The following is a 21,355-nucleotide window of genomic DNA, read 5'->3' on the forward strand; positions in this document are numbered from 1 at the left end:
ATCTTTCTCAATGGGTTGGTGGATTTACCATAATTCATTTTTTCAGTCTACATTTATCTTTGTCACTTTGAGACGCACACAATTGGCTTGGAAAATAAGTGGAAAAGTTAAAAATAAAAAATAAAAAAATAAAAATTACATAATGTGATTTATTTGATTTACAATTAGCTTTTTATAGTATCAAAATAAACTCATAAATGCTTAAGGTATGCCAATAGATTTCGAAGTGTGACACTTACTTAAATAGAACAAGTGTCACAATTTTATTGGTTCTAACATTTAACGTTATCGGAATCTATTAAATTAGTTGATGAAATTTGGTTATAAGAATTAAATTATTTTTTTGCATATCTCAGAAAGACTTTTGAGTTCATTTTGATACTATAGAAGTTAATTGCAAATCAAGTAAACCACAAATGATTGATTTTGCATTTGTTCAAAGTTAAAAATAAAAATAAAAAAAATAAAAAAAATAAAATAAAAAAAACTAAACTAAATTGATTTGCTAAAAATTACTTCACTCTATAGCAGACATCGACCCAAACTTTAAGTAAATATTTTTCAAATAATGAAAATAATTTTAAAATATCAACATAAAAAAATTACTGAAAGAGTTTTTTTTTTTTGTTTGGAAAATACTCTAAAAATAATAATACATTGGATTTGTCTCCAAAAGGTAGCTCAATCGGCTGGGACTACAGTTAATGAAGTGAAGGTCACTAATTCGAATCTTCCTTCCCTTTTATACGGACATGTAAAAAAAATAAATAAACAACACATTGGATTTTGTAAAAGAATTAATAATACTGACATATATACACCAGACAAAACATATAATTAAAGTGATTAAACAAACTCCAACGCCCCAATTTAGACCAAAAAAAAAAATTCCCACACCCTATTATCCTTTCATTTCTTAATTGATTTGTGTACGTGGTCATTATATAATATTGCTGACATTGTGCTTGAGGTACCATGATTCTGGGCTGAATTGCAGGAGATGATCAATCTCACAAAAATGGAACTCGTGGAAGGATAATGCTCTTGATTTATAATTATTTTTGTAATATTATTATATTTTCTTTTAATTTTAAAGATTCCCGAAGTCTTTTGAATTTATTTTCAATTATAGTATGAAAGAAGAAGAATAGAAATCAATCAGTGGCCTTTAAAGAGGAAAAAGGGTACGAAAAGAAAGGGGACATAAAGAGAGCACTAGATTAAGTTGACAAATTCTTTCATTTCAAAGCTGGAAGGGCCTGAAGGCTGAAACGGACGTGCACCCGTGGCAATCTTTGGGTGGCATGCGAGATGCCCGTGCCAGCACAATTATTGTGGTCACTCTCCTTCGGCCTTGGAGAAAAAGTAGAAAGAAAGATCACCCAGGGCTGCATTTACTGCCGACGCCTACGCCCGCATGGGACCATGCCTCATTGAATCGTGATCTTGACGGGTTGTTCCAATGGCTGGTCGCTTATTATCACCACATATGCTGCGTCGCTTAATTATCACCACATATGCTGCGTCGCTAATTATGGAATTCACGAGCGGAGAATGACGGGTAGAAACATTAAGAATAGCTGACACAGTCACGCTTCTCGTATGGTTTTTATTGGGTCGTCAGATACGTTGTCGTTCCACGCATGCAGCCACGTACCTTAGTGAAGTATACGTAAGTACAAAACGCCTGATACCTCGGCAAGGTTTTAATTTTGTTTTATTTTATTTATCAGTGTATGTGTTGTCACGTCGACACAGTTTTTAACTTCAGAAAATAATTTTTAATTTCATATATCCTATATTTTGGAATATAAGTCAAACCAAAAAGTTATTTTAAATGAGAAGATAAATATTTTTAGATTATAAGATCGTTTATATTTTTAATTTTAAAATTATTATTTATTATTTACAAATGTTGACAACATCCTTCCATAATTCCATTTAACACCACCTTACGTTGAGACTGGACACGTAGGGACGAGGGAAGGGTGTACGTAATAATTAAGTAACAAAATATTTCGTAGAACCGAAAATAATCGTAGATCCAAATATTTCGGAATAGGTCAACACTTCATGTTGAGCAAAACAAATCAAATACTCATCCAAATATAATCTGTAATTATTTCAATAATACACTTTGTTCACACAATTCGCCCGCCACTTATTCGGATCACACCGGAAAATCACACAAGACTCACCAAGGAATTCATGAAAAATTCTCTTCTATTTCTTATTTTTTTCTCCTTTTTTGGGTTACAGTTGTTCTCTCTCTCTCTCTCTCCCATTTACAAATTTTTCCTACATATACCTCTCTTTCTTGCGATATGCGCTAGGATAGCACCGAAGCACGACACGTGTTATATGGGGATCAAAGGTTGGGGGAACAAGTAAGGTCCGCCTAACTCCCGTACGGTCATGATGACCCTTTTGAGTACGGTGGGGTTTCGACTGGACACGAATGTGATGGAATTCGCTTGACATGACAGTTCCTTTATTTTGATTAGACATTTATTTTCTCTTTTATCGAGGCCAATTGAACCTCGCTTGACGACCCCGTCTTACAACGATGGTGTTGGACTTGGGTCTTAGGCGAGGACCTCAAGCCTCGCCCAAGCGGTGATCGCATGATATGTGAACCCGAACCTTGATGTGGGCCCCGAATGTCAATATTCCACTGTTCAAGGCGGGTATGAGCGTGTGTCGCAATGGACCGTCTAGCCTCGCGTATTTGGACTGCTGGGCCTATCTGCGTTGCGGACAGGACTTTCGGGCTGCGGGTTGCGAATGATTTGGGCTTTTTGTGGTTCGAGCTGTTTCTGGTTTGGCGATTCTTCTGGTGGGCCGGACCTTGGTCTAACACAATTTAATCATATTTATTTCAATTGATTTGTTCTCTTAAAACTGTCAATTAAACCCAACATTTATGAATTTTTCATGCAAAGTTAGGACAATGGGGGGTTTTCTAATAGAGGGATGCGGTGGTTTTTCTTGTGTTATGATGTTTTCTTATCCTAAGTGGATATTTAAAAAAAAAAAAAAAAAATCTTAACTCATTGGTCTCTTATATTTTTTTTAGAAAAAATATTTACGTGGGATAAAAAAAAACACGAGGAGAATATATACTATGAGAAACCATAGCATCGCAAATGAAAAAGTATGTTTGTGGAGTAACTACAACCATGTGAAAGGAATCTTACTATGGTTGTGCCATTTTGCTCTAAACATATTAATTAAAGTACAATAATTTTCAGGGATCAACTACAACCGATTCGTTACAATGAAAAAAACTCTTAACAAATCAGAAAAAAAAAATGATATATATATATATTTTTGTTAGGTACAAGTATTAGAAAAAAAAAACAAAAAAAAAAACACAAACACAAACACACAGAAAACTGTATTGCAGTATTGTGTGGTGGATGAGTCATCAGTCAATCATGATAACACATTTTCACATCATCATCTGTTATTTGCTCATCTCATAGTGGTTGAGAGACAAGGTGGCCGAAATGAAAAAGATGATGGTAAATCAATCGATCGACAAAGGTCCAATCACGGGGCCTTGTTGGAGTAATGTTTGTTCTTTTTTCTTTTTTTTGTTTGGTTTGGCTTGGTTGGGTAATGTTTGTCTTATTTATTTTTCTCCACAATGCATAAATTAGGCCGCTGTTTTGGGGTTTGTTTTGTTGAGACGCGTGATAGGTAGGAGTAAGCACTTAGAATTCAAAATAAAGCTTAATTATTTAATAATTAATTAGTATGTACATTGGAGTTCAAATTTATTGGTAAAAAAATAAAAATAATAATAATAATAATAATAAAATATGACCACACTACTGTCCATAGGCTATGATCTATGATTTATTTTTTGAAAAATAAAATAAGACAACTATAGTATTTTATAGGCTTCATTTATGTGGTGACGGGTTCATATATGGATAAGTTACTTATAGAAATATTACTATCCTTTTTCTTTTTTTTTTGACACAGATTCGCATAATTAGGGATCTTTGTTTTTATCCGTACTCCCTCCTATTTGGATAGAGATATATGAAAAGAGCTTTCTTGCTCGAGCAAGAGACCTACTTGAGAGAGAGGCCCTTTGCACAGGTAGGGAAGCTCCTCTCTCACTCCCCTATTATTATTCAGTGCTCCATATATTTTTTGAACAAATAATAATAAGAGACCCGAATTCCTTGTTTTTATATCATTGCTATTGGTTTTGTGGAACCAATGGACCAAAAACACACCCACGATTAGAAACCCAAACAAACAAACAAACAAAGATTGATAAGCATGAGAGTTCTCCCAAGAGATCCTTCAATGGGAGAGGTTCGAGTTGTTTTACTTGCTATCAACATATGTCGCGGTAGAAGTCCTTAACAATGTTATTTTAGTCAGAGTCACATGCAAGTGGTTGTGTTCGCCTTCTTCAACTAGGACTTATCTTTCGAGTGTCAATTAGAGACTTTCATCTCTGAAGTTCACTTACTTTTAAACTTATCCAAATTTGACCTACCTCTAAAGTTTAATTACCACAATGTAAATTGAATTTGCACGTAACCTAATTAGATAGTCCACCTCCACTAACATTAATGGATTCTCATTTCCTCTATGTCCCATCATTGCTCTCCTCACAAGTGAGATCAATCCACTTTAGATAGCCTTGCCCGTTATCCTTGTTTTTTTGTCGTGTTTATCATTTGCCCATAAAAAAACTAATAAGAAAGAGAAAAAAAAAAAATCAGATATGCTCCAATAGGAGGCCACGTTTCTTCAAGTGGGTGTGTGCGTAAGACCAAATTGAATAAACTGGCCGGTGGAGTGTGTAAAGCTTATGGCAGCCAGACATTTCGGAATTATAATAAATATGATACCAATAATGGATGATCCACCAGAGTTGCCACTAACTCTGCCCAAATTAGGTCCTCTAATTTTGTATTAATCATCCTTTGGGGCTAGCTAACCACCGTTTTCTAACCTTAGTCCTTTTTGGCCTATGAATAAGTTATCTGGGTCTCCAAATTGATAAGTTACTGAGCCTATATTGTGTGCAGATTGAAGATCTAACCTGGGACTGCCTTTATTTTAAGACATGGATTAAGAAAAAACAAAATCTGTAGAAAAATCCAAGCAACTTATGAAAACAATCCACTGGCATCCACATGTAGCTTTGGTGATGATTAGTGGCAGTTGCTTCTAATCATATGTTATATATAATATATATGAGCATCCAAATTCCTTTTTGCTGCTCCCCTGATCTCCCCAGAAAAGCCTGCTCCAGTAGCGTTCAATTATAAAGATACGGTCAACTGCGCGCAGCACCATTAAGAGGAGCACGATTCACCATCAACATTGATTATTTACATTAATACCCTATAAAATACGACAAGACATAAAAAAAGAAGACAAAAATGCTGGACTGATCAGTCATGTTTCCATTTTTCTTTTCCATCATACTCATCTGGCAGAATACTTAACGCATTAGCTATAATACTGCACGAGTCATTGTTTACGGTCAGGATTACAGAGCATCTAGCCCATTTGCTCCTAGATTGAGCTTTATAAAGTCGTTGCGTGTTAGAACAAGCAAAGAATAGAGCTGCGCGAAAGCCATGGATTGTGCTAACGAACAGGCAAGGAATTGAGCTAGTGCGAACGCGCACCTTTTTTTTGTTTGTTTTTGCAGCCGTTTTCTACACACAAAGAAATAGCACAGAGCCTTGGCCCGACCTATAGGTCCACCAACGTAAAGCGGGGAGTTGAGCCTGAACTAGCGCACCGAAATCACTTTCGTTGAGAGGATGAATTATATTTAACCTTTGGCTTGCATGCTCCTTTATTTTTTATTTTTCACTTGAAATGTCGATGTCATATTTCATAGCCTATAATAGATTTCACGGATCCAATGATGTATATTGTCACATGGTAAATATATTATTAACGTAATACTATAAGTTCTTCTTGTGTTACTTCAAGAATGATGTAGCTCTTACAATTACCATTGGGCTTGTGATTAATCATTATTTAATTTTGATCAAATAGTAATTATAAAAATCACATCATTCTTAGAGGGACACAAAATAAACTTTTAGAATTACGCTATATTACTATGCCTTTTAAAAATGTTTAGAATGATGTGACACCAGGTAGAAGGGTACGTGGAAATGTGGAATGCTTACTATTCATTACTCTTTCCAGCATATTACCATTGTTGCTTGTTTTGTGGCCGGGCAAAAGGAAAATTGTGACATAAACGACGCGTGCCCAGTCCGGTATGGGCGTGCAACTTTAGAGCACTGAAAGGGCAGTGACTTTGGGCAATGGAGGCCTAATGGGGGGGTACCCCGAATTGGTTTAAGCAACTTTTTATGGATACATGTATGTGGCATGCATCAACTGTCACTTTTCCTCTAGCACGTTTTCCTTGCTACATTTTCATTGATTCAGAAAAAAAGTTTCTACTGGATAGGCATGACCAATGTTTCCTACTCGATAATGTTTCTTTAAATTCAATTTATATGCGAAAGACACCCATGGTGAAGCCCAACCTTTGTTTTGCCTGTGAGGATAATGGGCCTGTTCTAGAAGATAGAAAATTACATTTTGAGTTTCATAAGAGTCCAATTACTGTTTTAGACAGGCCACTGAGTATAATGGGCCTGCCTACTCTTTTTTTTTTTTCGAAAAAAATGTGAATAACCTCAATTTTTATTAAATTGTCTAAGGTTTAAATTTTACCAACTTACTTTCTAATAAAGTTAGAATTGTTATAAAATAGATTATTTTGTCTACATAGTCTCACCAAATTTTACGAGCCAAAACCGCATTTCTCTACTTTAGTTATCAGTTTTTTTAAAGCATCCTCACCATTTTAAATATTCACTTTCACTATTCTACTTAAATATTATTTTTTAAATATATCTTTATTCTTTCTCTAAACATCTATAATTTTGAATACTTGACTTATTTTAACATTCATATTTAAAAAAAATTGTATTTTCCTAATTGTCGTATTTTTAAAAATTTGTTTTATCTTAACAGCCATATTTTTAAATATTTGTCTTATCTTAACGATTATATTTTTGAAAATTTGTCTATTATTCATATTTTAAAAAATTGTATTTTCCTAATGGTCCTATTTTTTAAAATTGGTTTTATCTTGACAGCCATATTTTTGAATATTTGTCTTATCGTAACGATTATATTTTAAAAAATTTGTCTGTTATTAACAATCATATTTTTAAAATTTTGTATTTTCCTAACTATCAAGTTTTTAAATATTTTTTTTCTTCTAACAGTCATATTTTTGAAAAAAGTGGCATATGCTCAATATAAATAAGATAATTTCCTCTTCAATTATCATTCACCTCAATAAAAGGGAAGTGGGAAAAATAATTATTTATTATTTTGGTAAGTAAACAGTGCTCAGCATCTCCACATTTTAGCTACTCAAAATTTACCTTTTTTGTATTTTAGTTTCTAGTTTTTTAATACAAACTCCAACAAATTATTTATTCAACTCTCTACTTTCTTTAAATATTATTTTTTTAACACTATTTTTATTGCGAATAAAAAGTAATCCTTGACACTAAAAATTAAACAATAAAAAGTAGTCATTGAGAAATAATAAAATAATCATCTAGTGTGCTCCAGTGAATAGCACAACTGTAGCAAATGTCCCCTTTAACTACTATGAAGCTAAGAGTAATTCTGGAGACTATCTTTTTATCTTTTTTAAAGTTGATGTGGCTTTCAAAATCATCATTGAATCAAACTTCAAGGATGATTCATCTAAAATTTAATAGTGATTTTGAAAGCCACATCAGCTTTAAGAAGATAAAAAGATGATTCCTAACATGACTCTTTACAAAAAAAATGATAAGAAATGTTTGGTGAGTGAACACTAAACAGTACTCACGAGCATCTCTAGCAGATTAATTAAAGGGCTCATAATAGTTACATTTAGTTATTTTGAGCTATTTTTTGTCTCGGGCAATTAGCTCCATGAAATGCTAGGGATCATATTTTTATTCTCCTAAAGCTGATATAACTTTTAAAATCACCATTAAATTTTAGATAAATTATACTTAAATTTTAATCTAATGATGATTTTAAAAGCCACGTCAACTTTAAATACTGCTTAGTGGTCCCCGAATTGCTCTATTTTTAATTGCTGACGACACTTTTTTCTGAACTGAGATAAGTGGTTGTAGTTAAATGACGTAATAAATTATTCCCAAAGTAGTTGGGCATGTAGCAGGTGAGATTACACGAGCCAAAGTAGTAAACCCCAGCTCCCGGTTCCCGCTCCTTCATCTTCTTCTTCCAACCTCTTCAAGCCTCTCTCCAATGGCAGCAATCCACAATCTCGCGGTGATCCTCAAGAACCCGCAAAACGACGCCGAGTTCCTCCTCGTGAAACAGACGCGACCGCCGAGATTCGGCGACGATGAGTACGATTCCTACGTGGATTCCGATCTCTGGGACCTGCCCTCGACGCAGCTGAACCTTCTGGAGGCAGAGTCTGAGTCCCAGATTGTTGTGGAAGGCGCAGAACGGTGTTCTGAGAAGATCAATTTGGGGAAATTCGATATCAGTTGTGCTCTCCAGCGGGTATCTTTTGTATTTGCGATGCGTTTTGGATATGGGTTGCATTGCATTCTATGGTATTGCTGAAATGGGGTTTGAAAGTTGATGGTTTTGTAGGTTTTGGATCAAGTTGGGCTTGTGGGCACTGGTGGGGGAGAGTGGAAGTTCTGGAAGTATGTGGAGGAAGTTGAGTTTGGACCGGGTTTGCCGGTTCATACTGTGTTCATTACGGGACAATTGGTGGCTGGGGATCAAAATCTACAAGGTTTTCTTATGTCTGTTTTGATAAATTTATTGAATTGGTAATCTTTTTTGTTACTTTTATAGGGTTGCTATGCTGAATATTAATATCTTTCTTGGGTCTTGCTTTTAAACACATTGAAAACCCATTGTTTTAAATTAGTGCTTGTGCACTTGAGCTCTTAGTGCTTCTTACGTGTGCTTTGATAAATTTGTTGAATTGGTAAGATGTGGTATGTTTATAAATTTGTAGACTTCAAATGAGAAAAGGGTATTGCTTTCCTGACAAAAATCGTATTGTTTACCTAGAGAGGAGTTAAGTTAGTTTATATTTTAGTGGTCACGGCCTCAGCATTTCTGATAAATTATTTCCCTTCTTCCTTGGTGTGGATGTTTGGATCTCATTTAAGCATTTTGCAACTTGTATTGCTCATACTATACCTTGTATAGGATATGGAACTGATATTGAATATACATAACCAGAGCAGTGCAAGTGGATGTCAGTCCAAACATGTCTAAGCTGGCTTCTGGAAGTGAAACCAGGTAGTGATCGTGTGGGACCTCTAGCAGTTGTTGGTCTTATAAATGACTCAATGCAACCGGCAGATCAAAAACTCCCACCCATCTTACCACATCAGGTTTGCCTTCTTTTCGATTTAGTTTCATTCCTAGATGGAGCAAGCATATGGCATTTAGCAGCAGCAAAAGACGTGCTGTCACATAAGTAGGTATTATTAAGTTCAGGGATGATCTGGAAGCAGTGATAAGACCTTGTCTTTTGAGGGTCATTAGAATGATTTTGAATTGCCTATAAAGTTGTTTTTTTCCCTAATTTTTTTAAGCAGAGAATGTAAAAATGAAAATTCAGTGCTTAGACATGTGCTTCTGTTTTTGCCTAATCTAATCCTGCCTTTAAACTCTGATGGTAATTGTGAAGAAACAGATTCTGAATCAGATGCACACCATGTTAAAATACTGATTCTGTAATCATTTTTTAACATTTAGACTGCCATTCAAGGGGATTTTTCTGTATAGTTGCTTCAATGCATCATTCCAATTTAGCTTTTTTGTACTCATCCTCTTTTTCAGGAGTACCCTCCTGGTGTTAAAATTGTACCTATGGGAAGTAGGACAGCAAAGCCTTTTGGTACAACAAACTTGGTTGTATTTGCACCTGAAAATGTTTCAAATGAAAGTGAGAAAAATAGTTTTGTTGCTTATGGGGATGCATTGATAGTGGATCCAGGATGTCGGTCTGAATTCCATGAAGAGGTATGATTTATCATTTTGTTATGCTGAGACAGTGCTCTGCCTTGTGACAGATGCTTTTGAGCATTTTAATGTTCTTGACATTCACATTCTCAAATATTATCTGCTAGTTCAGTGAACTTTAATGTTTGAAATGGCAACTCCACTTCCGGTTTAAACATGGTTAGTGATTGGTTACAACTTTGTTTTAAAGATCACTGCTCAGAATAAAACTGGGCCTGTTCAATACTTGTGAAGCACCTGCTTGTACACATTTATACAGTAAAACTAAGAAGGAGAGGAACATACTTTTCTTACTTTTAAACTTATAAAAAGTAAAAAAGTAAACTCGAGGCTAGTACCTATCGTTTTCCATTTAATAGGAAACCAAGAATGCTGTTTTCTTTCTCATTTTGCTTTGGGAGAGATCCACCATTTTCCCTGTCCTTGGAGGCTATCTTTGCTCTCTTTCTTGAGTGATGGTGCTCTTTTTTGAATTTCGAGCTCTGAAGAATAGGAGTGGCTGTTTGGTAAGTGGTCCCACCTTTGAGCCAAAATCGCAGCTCTCTGTCTGGCACACTTTTGATGTGTCCCCTTGAAAATGGAAATACAGAGCATCAAAGAAAAGGAGTGGCTTTTTGATAAGTTGTCCCACCTCTGGGCCAAAATTGCAGCTCTCTGTCTGGCACATTTTTTATGTATGGAAATGCCTAAGAAAATGATGGGTCTCTGATAAATTCTGCCTATATTTGATCCAATACAGCTCTTCTTGTTGGGCTGCCAATAAGCTTGTTCCTTTCTAGAGCTCCATCCTATAGAGCATTCTTTTTAATATGAATATGATCCATTTGTTTGATGGGATCATTAGCCCATTCTGATAATTAGAATATCCTTTCCTCGTCTCTATGGAGAGAATACATTTCCTCTTTCAACCGGTAGACATTTTGTGTATGGAAATCAGTGATGTTACAGCACAACTCTGTTTGATGTTGCCTAAGGCTCTTTTTTTGTGGATTTGAGGCCATTGAGGTGGTTTTGGGCTCACTTCCGCTGGATGCCATCTGGTTTCATGCTCAACCTTTTGGGATTCTTGGGACCTCCAATGGCAAGACCGCGTTACCCATCAACAGAATCTTTTTGTCCTATTCCAGAGGTCATGTGGCTTTCCCTGGAGTTGTTTAACGATCCTTCTGCATAGTTTGATTGGCTTGTAATCATAAACTTGGGCTTTGGGACTCTCCTGTGAAGGATCCTATGTAAGCATCTCAACTATCAAGGCTGTGAGCTATAAGAGATCAGGAATCAACTCCTTTGTCTCAACTATCTCCTGTGAATGCTTGTCTTTTCATTTTTAGTTTTATACAACATAATCAAGGATCTAACTTAACAAAAATGCTGGTTCTCTGGTTATTTACTCAAACCTTTTAATATGGATAATCATTTTATTGCATGCAGTATTGATGATGTATGGAATTGATTAATTCACATTTATTGCCTTTAATTTATATTCATCAGTCCAGCATTCTTAGAAATACATATATAAAAAAAAATTCAGTAGTCTTGGAGATGTGTTTTGTACTTGCCTATGGAATGATATACATTCACCCCTAGTACATATAGTGCTTAAATTAGAGTTATTTTGATTTTTCTATGAGTTTTTGTCGAACTTGATAAAATTGTCATTTAAATGCTCAGCTCCAAAAAATAGTTGCTGCTTTGCCACGAAAGTTGGTTGTATTTGTTACCCATCACCATCGGGATCATGTAGATGGTAAGTTTTTATAACAAGTAACTTACCTGATTGTAAAAGTCAAGTTTGTTGTTTAATTCTTGTAGTTGTCTGAATTGGATGTTTTTGTATGTCATTACAATAGTAGATCACACATAAATAAGAAGATAGATCAGGCACATATAAAAGCCGTGAGTAGTTCAGTATGTATAGTGTTGAAATCGGGAAACGACGAGCAGAATTTGTTTCATAATAGCTAACATATAAAATGCTAGAAATATGATAAAGAATAAAACTTACAATTGGTAAATCACTAGTTATTCCAAAAGTTTACTCTAATGAAAATAGTTAATTAATATTTTAACAGTTTTCCTCACGTGTGGGCTCAAGCCCCCGAGGTGAATTTCGCAGACAAGGTTTGAACTTAGGACTTTTGCTTTGGTATCATATTAACTTACCAGTTATCCAAAAAGTTTAAGCTAATATGAACTAGTAAATTTAATTATTTAATTAATATTCTAACAATAATTCCAATCTTGCTAATCTATGAAGGTGTGGATCAGAAGTAGTTAATATTTATTTTGTTAGGGGTAGGGGTTGGTCCAATGGGTTGGCAGGTGAAGATACACTTAATAATTGGGCATAGGAAAACGAGAAAATGGGTTATGAGTTGTATTTATCGATCAAAAGAAATGAAAGAAATAATCTTTCCCTTGATCACTTACCCTATCCAAAAGACAAAAATGATCACTTATAGTCACTTCCATTCCATAAACATTCTTCTTTCCCTCTGGTGCTCTCTCATTGAGACTATTGCTCACAACCAATTTACAATTTTATTGATCTTTTTTCTTTTTTCTTGTTAGGTGTTTCTCTTATATAATTCCTATGTATTTGGGTTGTGCCCTTTGGCTTTTCAATATAATTCGATTACTTATAAATAAAATTTCTCACAACCAATTTACTTTAGCTGGGCACCTGCATTCTGAAGTTCTGATTAATGTACTTTATTTCAACTAGGTGTATAGTGGCTGTTAATTCTCTGTTTTATGGCTTGTTTCAGGTCTTTCAATTGTCCAAAAGTCCAATCCTGATGCTACTTTATTAGCACATGAAAATACAATGCGGCGCATTGGAAAAGGTTATGACTGTTGAGCTCATGGTTGAGATGAGATTACTGATTGATCAAGATATAATGTTAATTCTTGATGCAGGGGGGTGTGGGGGTGGGGCCTGGACTAATAAAATAATATTGTAAACAAGCCATGAATCTCTATGCTCAATTATGTAAACAAGAAAATCTTCTTAGGATATTACACAAAAGTCAAAATGAGAAGTTTAACTATGAAATGAGAAGCTTAACTATGAAAGAAAGGTTCCTGTAAAATTTTGGCTTGTTAGTAATGCAAGTAGCAAGAAGCTTATGAAAAAGCAAGCTAAAAAACCAACAGTATATATTATTGTATAGTCTATATTCGATATGGGCGTGATTGGGATCTTGCTAGGCTACGTTACTAGTTATTAAGTCTTACTTAAGTGTTTCTTCATGATAGTATGTTGCTGATTTTGTTTTATTTGCGATTTCTTAAGTTTTTGATGTTGAGGGTATTTCATAAATTTGAGAATTTCTGGACATGAGCTGTATTGTGGCCCATGGGTCTTATTTTGGGTTGTGTGATTTGTTCCTTTAATGTGGTAATTACTGGTTTACGACTTTGTTCATCTACTACTATGAACTCTATCCCCTATTAGAATTTAGATTTATTAGATGTCTATAGATATTGATGAAACTAGTTTAATTCAAGAAAGAATAAGTTTTGGAGCATATTTTCTGAAGCTACAGAGCTTTCTTTTGAGGGTCGAGTGATGTGAGTTTAAACTTGGGCGTGTAGCAAAGGAATCTTGATAGAGTGCCTACCAATTTATCTTCTTTTTATTATTATTATTTTTATTTAAAAATTTATTTAATTTTTTTTTTTTATCAGTCTTAAACCCTTGACCCCAAATGTTGGTTTACAGTGGAGACTCTTGACCCCGAATGTTGGTTTACAGTGGAGACTCTTGTGTCATACAATGAATGTGTAGTTCACTTTTGTGGATGGTCAGTACGAAAAAAGAATGCTTATTTTGGGGGACAAACCTCTTTATCATTCTTTGGATTATATATTACATAAAGCTCCTCCAATGGAAGAGGAAGGCATCCAGATTGGCATGGACAATGAATTAAACATATTCATCAATGGCCACATTGCTCCTGAAAAACAGAATTTAGGAAAGTGGTTCAGGTAGCTCAGCTGGTTGGAGTATCTTTAGCCTTTAGGGAGCCGAAGATTGACATATGAAAACCAAGTAAATGATTCTTAAGTTGAGAACCTAGTGCTTGTAAGCCTGTTTCCTAGCTCTTGATATCCTTGGACCTTGGTGTTACTATTGCCTCTTACAAAACACTTGACTTAATTAGTAGTGTGATGGTTTGGTTTTATGATTATATATTAAGTAGTATAAAAATGCTATATTTTAACCAACTTAGCCTCCTGTTGAGTTTGGATTACTACCTCAACATATTTATATGGCTTAGAACAATTGCATCTTTGAATGCCAACACAATATTGATGTTTCTATTAATTTTTAGAAATGTAGATACAATTTGGTATCTTATTACGTTTAGTATAAAATAAATGCTGCAGTCTGTGTTTCCTTCTTGTTAAGGCCCTTGTGTAAGCTTAATTTATTTTTCCCTAATTATAGAAGAAACACCCTAATTCCCTCTAATCCCCACTCAAGGGTTTAAAGCCCAGACCCCCACCCAGAAGAAGTGCCACTTGGCTACAAAGGCTGGCAAATTTTTACTTCATGAAGTCTTGGTTGCCTAGAACTTTTAACTCATTCAACCATTATAATTTAAGATTGATTTCATCAATTATATGAAACGTTAATATGTGTTAGATGATGACAGGTGATTGGTCTCTTGGCTATACCTCAGTTTCTGGGGCAGAAGATATTTGCATTGGTGGTCAGCGACTAAGTGTCATTTTTGCACCGGTATTTCTCATTTACACAATTTTTTGTTTCAACAACTACAAATGAAAATTCTCTTTTTGTTGGAAGTTTAAGTATCATTGGGGGTAAGCCAGTACAAACTCACTTGTTCTGTTGTTCATACTCCAGATGTTCTCAGGCTAGTTAGCCTTCCATCTCTATTGATGAAGTTGATTAATTTTTTAATATTTCCCTGCATGAAAAGTTTTTAATTTTCTGCGGGGATCCTGTGATACGCTTTTCTCAAATAAACCTAATTGAACTCCTTTTAGTATGAGAAGTCTTGATGTACTTTGGTGCACAACTTCTCAAGTTAAAATGTAGAAGAAATAGGGAGGCACAATTAAGTCCATTTGGGTGGTTGTACTTATCAAAAAAAAAGTCCATTTGGGTGGTTGTAGAACAGACATCCATATCTTACATTAAGTCTTCCATATTATAATGCACCTTTCAAGTTATTGGTCATAGGTCCTGTAAGTTTGAGATTGTGACTTTAAACATGAAAGACCTTGAGGTTCCCAATAAACATTATCATCCTTGTTTGGTTGCATTGTTCAAAAACTGTTTTTGCTTTTTAAACATTGAAAACACTTTTTAGACAGTTATCCAAACAAGTTTTCAGGTGTGGTCCCCACAGAAAACGCTTCAGTTTTTGTTTTTGAAAATATTTTTCAAAACACAAAACACTGATTAAGAAAAAAAGAAAAATTAGACAACTTTCCTCACCTTGATACCATCACCTATATTGTATTATTATACAAGAATAATGAGATGAAGGGCAAAAATTTAAGGAACAGTTGCCTATTAGGTTTGTTTAGTTATATAGTGTGAAAAACTGGCGATCCAATGTCATAGAAGGAGGCTATTATCATATACGACCTGCACTTATATTGTATCTGAATATAAAATGTTCTTCTTAATACAGGGACATACAGATGGCCACATGGCACTGCTTCATGAGAGTACTCAGTCATTGATTGTTGGTGACCATTGTGTTGGGTAAGATTCTGTAGATAACTACCCTCTGCCTCTCATTCTCTAATCTGGCGAGGGTGATAGGTGCTTCACAGTATAGTATTATTGGCATCTTTACATGTAATTTGATTGGCAATTTTTTGTTAATATATTTAGGTTCTATTATCATTCAGATTTCTTAACTATATTTAAGAAGAATGCCCAGACTGAGGTGTGTATTTACCAACATGTTTACCCCTTCAATTCCTAGATTTTATATGAAGGTAAATTAATTAATTGGCATTTTTCAATATTGCATTCTGACCTCCTATTTAGATGAGGAAATTAAATGTGCCTTGTAATGTAGATTTCCTTCAAATTCCTGTTGGCATATACCTGATGAAGTGATCTTGCCATTAATTTACAATTTTGTTTGATTTAGTGCAAGGTGAATATTATACAAGGTTTTATCACATCCAAATGCATGCAATGTAAATTCTATAATACATATATACTAAGGATCCAACCATTACCATAATACAAGTGCGTGTTTAAGATGATGAGAAAAACTTCTTGCATGTTTTTGTGTGGGTGGGTGGGTAGCGTGAAGAAAGAATAGATGCTTGAGTAGTTAGTGTTATATCCCAATGCACTGTTTCAAATAAGTCAAGTTGAACTCCATTTCAATTCAGTGAGCCTCAACACACTATGATGTTCACTAGGAAATGGTTGATAGGAGCCTCAACAGTCTCTCTCTCTCTCTCTCTCTCTCTCTATATATATATATATATATTGCAGATTTTGTTTTGGATTGTGAATGGGGCACTTGATTTTGTTCTTGGTCTATTTTTTTTTTTTTTCCAACCAAAAACTCTGCTAATTTAATTTGTGCTCTGTTTCAGTCAAGGAAGTGCTCTTTTGGACGTTACTTCTGGTGGAAATATGGCTGTAAGTTCACGTGAAAGCCCTAGTTGCAGAGATCCATAATTGTCCTTGTCCATAAAGCTTTCACGTTATGTATCTAAAATCTCAAAAATATTCTTGTATGCAGCAATACTTCCGTACAACATACAAATTTATGGAGCTTTCCCCACATGCTTTGATTCCCATGCATGGGAGAGTTAACCTGTGGCCAAAACACATGCTTTGTGGATATCTCAAGTATGAACATAAACCATTTTCTTTATTTCTCCGTTTCCTACGTTAGGCTAAATTGTCTACAAAATTTTACCTATCATGGGATCTTAAAAAATGAGTCCTTCCAGGTACTTCCCCCCTCCTTTCTTTGCATTACCCTTTCATCATGGATTTTTTTTCCTTGTCTTTTTGTTTTGTTGGGGAGGTTTAAAATCACCTTTGCTGTTTTTAGAAAAGAAATTTTCCTCTGACGTGGGTTGTTTGTTAATTAAAAGTTTATGCTCATATGAAAAGATTCTTTCAATATTCACTTTTTTATCACGAATTTTATCAATGGGGCCAAGAGCTTGTCTTTCTGTCAGTTTGGTCTTCTTGGATCTCAGAACTACACTAAATGTAGCAACGATATCTACCAAATCTTGACATAGGATCATTGCAATATTCAGGAACCGCAGAAGTAGAGAAGCTTCTGTCTTGAAGGCAATAGAAAATGGAGCAGAAACATTGTTTGACATAGTTGCATATGTATACTCTGAGGTTGATCGCAGATTATGGATTCCTGCTGCATCCAATGTGAGACTTCATGTGGATCACCTGGCCCAGGATGATAGGTTACCAAAGGTAAATTTTTTCCTGTTTCAACATCAGCATTTTCCATGGTTATACATCTTCTTCACATATTAGCTTGCATATGCATTTGGTTGAGTAGTTCTCACATTTTACACATCAGAGGGATAACGTACATTTGCTTTGGTTCATTCTTGTTAAATTTTTTTAAGCATAAGAACAAATACAATTGTTACAATAGGATATAACTGTATGTTAGATCTGTTTAAAGTAACTTCTTTATTATGATTCTTCTTATTCTGTTTTTTTTTTTTTTTTTTTTTTTTTTTCTGAAGCCAACTTTCAATGTAATTAGTCAACTGTTGCCATGGAATGTCCTGCCTCTAAGTGTTCAAGTTTTCACTTGATAGGATGATAGAATCAAGTTTTCCCTCACATTTTAAAGACCTCAACAAATAAGGGTGTGCTGGAAGCCAATGAGCTCTACCCCCAGTAACACTTCCCCTTGTAAGAACAATATGAATGTGGGGGTGCGTTCAAAACTTACTAGGTGCGTGCTTGCACCAATAAAAAAGAAAAAAATCTTAGGGAATGAAGCATGTATGATTTCCTCACTTGTGTTCTCTTTCCTTCATCTTTGGGCAAGCTGGGCATAGCATGGACTTCAGTGATTGAAACCTTATTCACTGCCATGCATACTTGCATTGGCTTCATCTTTGATTTTTCTCTATAGTTTGTTATTTTTCTTCTTTTTGATCCATATATTATTTTGAAATAATATATGTCCTATAGTGGAATAATTTGAAGGGTATTTGGATACCTCACTATCCATGTTTGAAATGATTACAAATTTTTCTGCCAGCTTACGTATTTTAGTCACATTCCTTATTTGAATGAATTTCCAAAATTCACCCGAGTGTGTGCAGGGCTTCTCTTTAGAAACTTTCAATCGCAGTTTGACTGTATTTGCCGACACGGTGGGTAAATTGTAACCCAAGTGAGGAAGGCTTCTTCTTGTTCCCTGCACATCAACTGTCTTTATTAGGTTTGGACCCACTTACCTTGCAATTTCCCTGGATTTAAAAGCTCTATTCTATATATAATTTTATTGAACCACTGAACTATCCCTTGTCAAAATGGAAGGGAAAATAATCATCCAACCACATAGACCCCATGAAATAAAACTTTAATGCTATTATAATGTAACATTGTAGATGCGGGTATACTTCATTATCTGGGAACAAATAGTTGTTGGTGATAGTGCTTCTTCATTTCTAGTAGTGTTGATAAGAGCCTGCTGCATTGCTCTGTGTAGGCATTTTCGATTCAGAAATTCCGAAAAACTTGTCGGCTGCGTTTCTTTTCCCGGTGGATTTGGGCATACATTAGTTGTGGTCTGCAGTTAAATTATCAGAAGGTAAGGACATCTACAACATTTATTGTTGGTACAGTGGCTAGCATTGCCGTGTTGTACTTGGTTAATAGGTTGAGTTCCAAATGAGACCCATTAGGGCGTACATTCTGGAAACCCATGACAATCCATGTGTATAAGATATATATATCAGTGATCGGACCTTTTACTTTCATTCTGTATTGGAAGGAGAAATTTCCAGAAGTTGGTGGAACAGGGTGTAAATGGTTTATATGATGCTATTAAAGGTCATTAGTAACTACAATGTTAGACGGGAGCATATAAGAAGAGAGAGTTTGTAGATGATGTGCAAAAGAATGTGAAGTTTTTAATGTAATTGGATTTAATGGTCTCATAATGGAGCAGCTTTTTTTTTTTTTTGATGAATCAATTAAGGAACTGTTGGTTATTGACAATAAGACGAGATTATAGTGAAAAGTAGAGAAGAGAGAGACCCAAAGAAACTGCTATGTTTTTCCTTTAACTCTATATTATATTCACAGCGGGTTCCAAGCTTGATATGGAACATGATATTTGTGATATCTCCCCCATACTCTCGTGAATCCTAATGCCTATCATCCATCCATAACGTTATTCACACAACTCCTGGCACTTCCCATGTGCTCTTGCTTCACCTTGCTCGAATCAAACGGTTCTAGACCCTGCCAACTCTCTTTGGTTTCATAGCTTAAAATCAAGTCTCCAGGACTTCATTTGCATAAATGAAGATAAAGATCTGCGAGCTTTGCTTGATTACAGTGTAAGCTAGAAAGAGATAAAAGAGATGAAGCAGTGTAAGGTGACTGTGTTTGTAAAAGAACTCTCCATCCGTATTAGAAGAGTCAAAGGAAGAAATTTGCATGTCACAACCACCATTTTCTTCGGTTTGTCAGTAGCATTTTTCGTAATGGTACTAGGATGTTTCATCAACAATCGTGCTAGAAAATTCCTATCCTCTAATAATGAGTTTTACTTTCCGCAACTCGCAACATTTTATACAATGTCACCTTCACCTTCATGTTCTTCTTCATCTGCTCATTCCTTGAGAGATTGGATAGCTCCCATGGAGCTATCACATTCGATGAGCGACGAGGAGCTAGCGTGGAGAGCATCAATGGTGCCACATATGGTAAATTACCCCTACAATCGGACGCCAAAGGTGGCATTCATGTTCTTAACCAGGGGGAGATTGCCGTTAGCACTGCTCTGGGAAAAGTTCTTCAAGGGACATGCTGGGTTCTACTCAATATACATCCATACTTCCTTAGAACTCAATAACGAACCACCAGAATCCTCAGTGTTTTACAAGCGGAGAATACCAAGCAAGGTTAGAAATTTATAGTGTTCTCTCCCATTCCAAAATATGCTTTGCTACAAAAAATTTCCTTCCCATACTTTGACCAATTGGTTAAGTTTTATTGGATTGGAATTATTTGCAATTGGCTGTTTGAATTGCAAGCAATTTAGGCAGTCTCACAAAAGAAAATTATGCGCTCCAGGCTGTCTAGGACAGGTGGGCTCTGTAGCCTCTATCTCTGTGAGGTTGCCCAAATTACGTGCAATTCAAGCAGTCTAATTGTAGAGATCTTTATCCATTTTCTCCACGCTAATAATTGTATTTTGCAGCCAGCAGAATGGGGACGAGCCACCATGATGGATGCGGAGAGGCGCCTATTAGCCAATGCCCTACTTGATTTCTCGAATGAGAGATTTGTGTTACTTTCTGAAACATGTATTCCTCTATTCAACTTCACAACAATTTACAACTATCTCATCAACTCCAACCAAAGTTTTGTAGGCTCATTCGACGACCCACGGAAAATGGGTCGTGGTCGTTACAATAAACGAATGTGGCCAACCATATCATTGTCCGATTGGCGTAAAGGCAACCAGTGGTTCGAAGTTCGCCGGAGGTTGGCGGTAGAGATAGTATCAGATGTGAAATACTACCACATTTTTGTGAACCATTGCAAGCCTCCATGTTACATGGATGAGCACTACTTGGCAACCCTTGTGACAAAAACTCACCCGGACATGAACTCAAACAGGAGCATCACTTGGGTTGATTGGTCCAGAGGTGGGTCGCACCCTACAAGGTTTGTGGGGAAGGATGTGTCCGAAACGTTTCTGAATCGGGTGAGACATGGGTTTAATTGCAGTTATAATAATGGTAACACCACCACAATTTGCTTCCTTTTCGCGAGGAAGTTTGAAGCAAACACTCTAGAGCCTTTGTTAAGGATAGCTCCAACACTGCTTGGGTTTAATCCTTAGGAGACTTGTATGGCCCAAACATAACATTCTCGTTTGAGTATGTAATTTTTTTTTGGCTATTCTTTTTGAATTGTTTTTAAAATTGGCAACCCCAGTATGAATATGTTTATCTCCTTTATTTAGAACAAATAAGTAAAAAAAAAAAAAAAAAAAAAAAAAATTCT

General features: G+C 35.4%; 2 protein-coding genes across 3 annotated transcripts; both read left to right on the forward strand.

Moving 5' to 3' along the window:
• Positions 1–8,262: 8,262 nt before the first annotated feature.
• LOC132177952 (uncharacterized) lies at positions 8,263–19,092 on the forward strand. Of its 2 annotated transcripts, XR_009439803.1 has the most exons (13): positions 8,263–8,616; positions 8,710–8,857; positions 9,316–9,470; positions 9,922–10,104; positions 11,776–11,851; positions 12,873–12,950; positions 14,766–14,851; positions 15,774–15,847; positions 16,705–16,750; positions 16,854–16,963; positions 17,386–17,560; positions 18,433–18,551; positions 18,822–18,909. XR_009439803.1 is itself a non-coding variant. In XM_059590426.1 (12 exons), the coding sequence occupies exons 1-12, from the start codon at positions 8,353–8,355 to the stop codon at positions 19,005–19,007; spliced, it is 1,581 nt and encodes a 526-aa protein (XP_059446409.1). In that variant the 5' UTR covers positions 8,263–8,352; the 3' UTR covers positions 19,008–19,092. The 2 variants fall into 2 exon arrangements, 1 of the variants encoding a protein (XP_059446409.1); XM_059590426.1 differs by lacking the exon at positions 18,433–18,551 and having other exon boundaries at positions 18,822–19,092.
• Positions 19,093–19,335: 243 nt separating this feature from the next.
• LOC132177962 (glycosyltransferase BC10-like) lies at positions 19,336–21,294 on the forward strand. The gene is made up of 2 exons (XM_059590433.1): positions 19,336–20,244; positions 20,544–21,294. The coding sequence occupies exons 1-2, from the start codon at positions 19,702–19,704 to the stop codon at positions 21,189–21,191; spliced, it is 1,191 nt and encodes a 396-aa protein (XP_059446416.1). The 5' UTR covers positions 19,336–19,701; the 3' UTR covers positions 21,192–21,294.
• Positions 21,295–21,355: the final 61 nt, after the last annotated feature.

This window comes from Corylus avellana, chromosome ca1 (assembly GCF_901000735.1).
Source record: "Corylus avellana chromosome ca1, CavTom2PMs-1.0".
In the NCBI taxonomy this organism is placed as follows: Eukaryota; Viridiplantae; Streptophyta; class Magnoliopsida; order Fagales; family Betulaceae; genus Corylus; species Corylus avellana.

What these genes read in the sequence shown, in the direction of transcription:
- LOC132177952 (XM_059590426.1), top strand. Translation starts at nt 8,353, where the DNA reads ATGGCAGCAATCCACAATCTCGCGGTGATCCTCAAGAACCCGCAAAAC. An exon ending in CCATCGGGATCATGTAGATG is followed by an intron (nt 11,852 to 12,872) that starts GTAAGTTTTTAT and finishes GGCTTGTTTCAG; the next exon opens with GTCTTTCAATTGTCCAAAAG. An exon ending in AATGCGGCGCATTGGAAAAG is followed by an intron (nt 12,951 to 14,765) that starts GTTATGACTGTT and finishes AGATGATGACAG; the next exon opens with GTGATTGGTCTCTTGGCTAT.
- LOC132177962 (XM_059590433.1), top strand. Translation starts at nt 19,702, where the DNA reads ATGAAGCAGTGTAAGGTGACTGTGTTTGTAAAAGAACTCTCCATCCGT. An exon ending in AGCGGAGAATACCAAGCAAG is followed by an intron (nt 20,245 to 20,543) that starts GTTAGAAATTTA and finishes TGTATTTTGCAG; the next exon opens with CCAGCAGAATGGGGACGAGC.